The 6,088-nt window shown below is 35.2% G+C and overlaps 1 protein-coding gene across 3 annotated transcripts; it reads right to left on the bottom strand.

The window, feature by feature from the left end:
• Nucleotides 1-405: 405 nt before the first annotated feature.
• Nucleotides 406-5,409, bottom strand: LOC121210794 (CDPK-related kinase 5). 3 transcript variants are annotated; one of them, XM_041082355.1, is made up of 11 exons: nucleotides 4,613-5,409; nucleotides 4,145-4,275; nucleotides 3,996-4,037; nucleotides 3,773-3,881; nucleotides 3,391-3,469; nucleotides 3,000-3,296; nucleotides 2,815-2,927; nucleotides 2,389-2,496; nucleotides 2,243-2,305; nucleotides 1,977-2,144; nucleotides 406-996 (listed from the first exon to the last, which is right to left on the bottom strand). In XM_041082355.1, exons 1-11 carry the CDS (start codon nucleotides 5,213-5,215, stop codon nucleotides 856-858), a joined length of 1,854 nt encoding a protein of 617 aa, XP_040938289.1. In that variant the 5' UTR covers nucleotides 5,216-5,409; the 3' UTR covers nucleotides 406-855. The 3 variants fall into 3 exon arrangements, 1 of the variants encoding a protein (XP_040938289.1); XR_005905921.1 differs by having other exon boundaries at nucleotides 776-996; nucleotides 1,897-2,144; nucleotides 4,613-5,403; XR_005905922.1 differs by lacking the exon at nucleotides 406-996 and adding an exon at nucleotides 1,448-1,717 and having other exon boundaries at nucleotides 1,897-2,144; nucleotides 4,613-5,403.
• Between the last annotated feature and the right edge of the window lie 679 nt (nucleotides 5,410-6,088).

Below are 6,088 nucleotides of genomic sequence, written 5' to 3'. Positions count from 1 at the left end.
ATAATCGTATATAATAATAAAATATTAAGTTTTAATATATTTGTCGAAAAAAGTTGATTAAATATTAAAAAAAACTGACTGAGTTGACCATTTAGTTACCCCATCCACCGAGTATTGCTCTTGCTTTTGCATTATGGTCCGTACAAATCGTAACAACGACAATAAAAGTATTTTGACAAGGCAACAAGATTAAGATCTGCTCATATCTCTCTTTTTAAATTTTTATATTAATACAAATTAACAAATTATGGTTTTACTAACCTCTGACGATAGAACAAATAATTTTACTGAATTTAAAAGTGAAGTAATTGAACGGATCAAATCAGGCAATCATTTAAATTCAAATCCATAGAAGAACAGCTATGGAAGCACACAATCAAGATTGGCTTAAAGAGACGTAGAGAATTTTAAGGACAAGAATACTTGATTACCCGTTATAGAACACAGGAGATGATGATACATCAGCAATCAATGATCTCACGGGGGCTTGACGAAATAGGGCAGATTTATCAAGTCTGTTTAGATATATATATATTTATATTTATATTTAACACATTCTTTAACTTTACAGTGGGGAAAAAGAAAACATAAAATGACTAAAGCTTGGTCAATGTTAAGTTGCACTTGCAGGAGGTTCATTGCCTTCAATTGTGTGTGTGGGGGGGGGTGTCAATAAGCTTGTGCTAGACAAATGAAATAAGCCATAATCGAAGATGTTGAGGTAGGGGCATTGATTGCGACGGCGAAATTCACTCTACCTCTTTATCATATCAGGTTATAGCCTAGCAAACACCTAACCTGAACCTTTTATTAGCCATACCAGCTCAGTAGAGCTCTTACGAAGTTTTACGGCTTCTATTGAGCTTTTGCGATGGTTCGGCTAGATACACCGTGCAATAATTTGACAAATCCGAGAAAACTTAGCTTCCCATCAGTGTGCCTAATCCAGTCATGAAGAACAGCATGAACAGGCACAGATGGGCTCAGTCCGAGCTCCTGAAAGGTAATGGTAAAAATGCCAGAGGTTAGTCTAAGTTTCTGTTGCTTCACGATCTTACAAACATCCCAATAAAGCAAAACAGAAGAAAGAAATGGAACCTCACTGCTTAAGATAACACAGAAACTAAGTATTTGCAATATTAAATTTATTTTAAGTTATGAATAAAGATATCAACAATCGTATTTCATATAACGTTATTACTATAAATAGTATATCAACTGCACTCTTTAAAGGATGCCTTACGGTAAATATCAACAAATCCCAAAATCTCATGAAAAAGAAGCCACAATAATTTAGGCTCCTCATTTTCTTGAAGTACTTATGCTGTACCCTTTTCGAGCACAAGTATGGGTATAAAATCCTCCAAATGCATGGGGAAACTAAGAAAGAAATGAACATATGCATGTTGGGCATACATATGTATCCGATACTTGCATTGAGTCCAAGTAACATAAACCATAATAAACATAACCATCAATAGTAGTTGAAAACTACAAAAAATAAAAGAGAATTAAATGAGACTTAAAGGCCCACTAAAGGGAAATAAATGCCCCTTAAATCACTCTTTCTATCATCTATTACACAATACCTTCACAATTGTGCAACAAATTTTATATCGACTGCACAGCTCTCTTAATTACAATTGATGCTGACGAGCAAGAAAAAAGTAAATCTTTTATCTCAAACATTATTCATTCTCTCTCTTCTTTCAATATCCTTAACAGTGAGGTGTTGTAGTAACATGTGTAGTCCAAGAATCAGTAGTCCATGTGAAGATAAAACCACAAAATCGAAGGGCAAATCATTTTCTCAAATAGGTGAAAATTGAAGTCTATAATTCTAGCAAAGGTTCAAAACATAATTGCCATGCATATGACTTAGTAAGTTTTCCATACCTGTCAGCCTACTCAAAGGAATTAAATAATCATCCGAATGAGGCATAGATGCAAAAACTTTGCAGGGGAGATCAACATACCGAAGCTAGCTCTTCAATGACAATAGGTCTGTTTCCTTCCTTCTCAAAGATTTCGTAAGCACAACGTGCATGCTGTTCCCACCGATCAAGAGCCTCCAGCTGATGAACAGTTAATGCAGCCGCACAGAACTCATCAAAGTCCATCCGTCTGTATTGAAGTGCATTTAGCTACCACAAAAGGAAAAACCGTACACAATTAGAGATTCATACCACCACTTAAATTTATATACATTTCCAAACAAAACAGAAAAAGATGAAGCACCTACCGATGCAAGAAACTCAGGGATGCGAGCATCCTTCATAGCATCTGTTGCATTTTTCATCAGAACCTGACCATAGCAATAGCATTAGATAACTATTCACAAGAAAACTGCCAAAAATTTTCAAGACTATGAACAGGGAAGGAACCAACCGCTTTGATATTTTCTAAGCTTATAGTGCCATTTTTATTTGGTTCCAATAATGCAAACTGCTCCTTCAAGTAAAACAGCTCATCCACAGTCAAAGTTTTAGACAGGGCCTGCAAAAATTACCAATAGAAGGGTATAAGAGCTACAAATCCCATGTAGAATGAGGAAAAAGTTCACATTATCAACCTGAGCCAGGCTTGGATAAGGATTTTTGTCCTCGGCCTGACCCAACCAGAATTTAAATTAAATACTTTTAAATATTTTAATTAAATTTAATTATATAAATATTAATATAAAATTATATTTTTAATATTTTATTATTTTTAAACAGTAATATAAGCTTTTGGATGGGCAGGCAGGCAGGCCTGAGTTTTTTTTAATTGAGCCTCAGCCCAGCCCATGGGCACCTCTAATCACCATATACGCACCCTTAAAGCAGCCTTCCGAAGAGATGAAGAACGCAGATAAGCCTTCATGAGTTTGAATATCAGTATATCCAAGGGCACTTTTACATCGTTATACTTTTTTATCCAGGGATGACCTGTGGCAAGCAATCGTGAGTAAAATTACAAGAATGTAAAATAATGAATATGACAGAAGATGAGTCACGCACTCAGAGCTTGGGCTGCAGTCAATCTTTTCCTTGGGTCCTTATTCAGTAAACGCTTCACAAAATCCCTAGCCTCAGAAGATAGAGATGGCCAAGGTGCTTCATCAAAACTTGGATCAGCTTTTAGAACAGCTCGAAAAATCCCAGACTCTGTTCGAGCCCAAAATGGACGACTACCACACAAAAGAATATAAGCAATCACACCTATACTCCAGACATCTGCTTCTGTACTGTAAGACCTATGTAGAACTTCTGGTGCTACATAGTATGCACTACCAACAATGTCATTAAGCCTTTCATCTGAAATTGAAATTGAAAAGGAAAAGAAAACATGAAGAAATTAATCAAATAACTAAAGCACTATGGCTTAAGCAATATGAATTTGAGTACAAACCCGGTTTCACAAAATCAGACAAGCCAAAGTCTATAGCCTTCAATTGTGAATTTTCATCCTTTGATGTAAACAAGAAATTCTGGTCACAGAAAATAGCTAAATTTAGTATAATATCATGTGGGCAAATTTTTATTATATACCTATTAAAACCTCTGCTGCTAAGAAGATGAAAATGAAATATGCTAGAATGATGCACAACTAAGAAAACAAGCAGTAGTGGCTAGGCTTCGGTGACTGCTTAACCAGAATATTTAGCGCAAGGTTATCCTCAAGGAAAAGCCTTACATAAACCTTAGAAATCTTATATGGGACCACAAAACCAGTGTAATACCACCCAAAAAAAATATATCAGAAACCTTATTAGAACTGGAAAGATATTCACCTCAGGTTTAAGATCCCGGTGCACAACACCCTGGAGATGGCAAAAAGCAACAACGTTAAGTATCTGAATCATCACAGCTTTTGCATCATCCTCAGTGTATTTTCCGCCCCTGCATGATTAGAAGAATACACTTGATAAGTAATCAAATCCAAACTAAGTACATTCAGCCTCAAACTCTTATTTTGGAATCAGAATCAGAAGTAGCTATTATTAGAAAAAATACCTAGAAAGAATTCTGTCCAAGAGCTCCCCTCCTTCACATAACCTGAAAGATACATAGTAACTAATTAGAACCCATCACAAATCATCAAACCAAATGATCCTGAACACACTGAACCCAAAACCGAGTTCATGTTTTCATATGGTACTTACTCCATCACTATGTAGACATTATCATGGTCCTCGTAGGCATCATAGAATTGTACTAAATTGCTATGTCCAGATAGAGCTCTTAATATTTTTACCTCCCTTCTAACATCCTCAATGGCAATTGCAGTAGTCATCTATAAACAAAAACACAAAAATCAACAAGCATAACATATCAATTCAAGGCACAAAAATAGCTATTATACAGAAATAAAATTGTAGAACATAACTCCGTGAGTATACATTTTAATTCCGAGTTATGATTACTCTGTTAAAAAAATCAGCAAATTCAATATTTAAATTCATTTTCTTATTTCCAGTAAGTATAAAAATCTAACTGAGGGTCTTCTAGTCGGATCTCGTTTTTTCCATTGTCAAAGAATTTTAATTCAAATCCATAAGCGCAAAAAGGCAAAAGTTCTAAGATTAAAATAAATAAAGTAGATAAAAACAAAAAGAAAATTAAAATCAAACCTTCGCTTTAGGTATAACTTTAACGGCAACTTGTTGTCCTTTAAGCTCTCCTTTCTTAAACTTCGCCGTACAAGTATAACCGAAATGGCCTCTTCCTACTTCGTCTCCGAGCTCATATTTGCTCCCGAAGTGCTTCGAGAAGCCGAAGCTCTTATCCAGTCCGGTACCGGTAGCTCCCGCTGCCTCTGCCTCGCTTCCTTCCGGGATCGCGGCCTCATTCGGCTTCACAGACCCGTCCCTCCGCGCAAGCACTGCCCTAATATGCTTCGCCGGAGACGGCGGAGGGAATGGCCTCCTGAAAAACCGTTTTGGAGTGGAATTGGTTGAAGATCTCGCCGGAGACTTTTTGGAAAACAAGTATTGAGCTGGACTGGGACTATAAAACGGGAAAAACGGCGATTTCTTGCCTTCATTGTTGGAATTGGAGCTTTCTTTTTCTTCTTCTCCTTGTTTACCTTGATCTTCCTTGGAGTTTACACCATCAGGTAAAGGAGAAGCCGAAACAGAGTTAGGCTTGCGGTGGATATCGTTATTCCGGGTATTGATAGAGGCATTTGTAGAATCAGAAGGGTTTGGGGAGGGTTTGGAGGTGCAAAGACCCATGGAAGAGTATGCCTATCTCTCTCTTTTCCCCGGAGAGTAGGATTTTGAATCTCTCCTTAAAGCCTTAAACCATTTCAACAAACTATAAAATTGAAATGAAAACTAATAATAAAAAAACTCAAAGCTTTTGTTGTCTATGCTGTTTGAAAGCGTTAATTGGTGAGATAAGGAAACGACGGGGACTTTACTTTTTCGCTTATCAAAAAATTAATATTATAATTAAATTTTATGTATTTGAAACAGTAATTTTGACTTACCTCTACCAAATTCAGTATTTTGTTATTCATTCATAATAAATATGGAAACATAATTATTTTATTAAATTAAGGATGAATTTAGTATTAATTATAAAAACTAAAATTTTAATATAATTTCATACAAATGTCTTTTCATTAATTTTTTAAGTAAATATTATTGTTTTGTAAGAAAAATTAAAATTAAATTTAGAACCTCGGCCAAATTCCTTTCAAAGTAATTAGCAAAATCATTTTAATCTTGTTGTGGTTAGTATGTTATGTTATGTGGTAATGGAAAAAGATGGGTTAGCTTTTTCGTGGGGACAGTCCAGTGAATATGATTTGGACTGTTTTCCACGTGGCGCAATCTTAGGTGGGTGGCTAATTAATTTAGTTTTGACATGCAGTAATTTGGTGGCGAAATTTCGCGTTCCTCTATTTTTCTTGTTGAGTGTTTACTCACTTGCTTCAGGTTGGGATGTCGATTCTCCCTTTTTTATTTATTTATTTTTTTTTAGTACCAGGAGTCGTTATACTACAATATTTTATTTTATTTTATTCCTTCCATTAAAAATACCTTCAAATTAATTTTTATATATTTAAATAATTTATTATTAAATTATTAATAATTTAGACA

Source organism: Gossypium hirsutum, chromosome A12 (genome assembly GCF_007990345.1).
Source record: "Gossypium hirsutum isolate 1008001.06 chromosome A12, Gossypium_hirsutum_v2.1, whole genome shotgun sequence".
NCBI lineage: Eukaryota > Viridiplantae > Streptophyta > Magnoliopsida > Malvales > Malvaceae > Gossypium > Gossypium hirsutum.
Note: the sequence above shows the minus strand (reverse complement) of the source record. Positions and strands in the feature narration are given on the sequence as shown.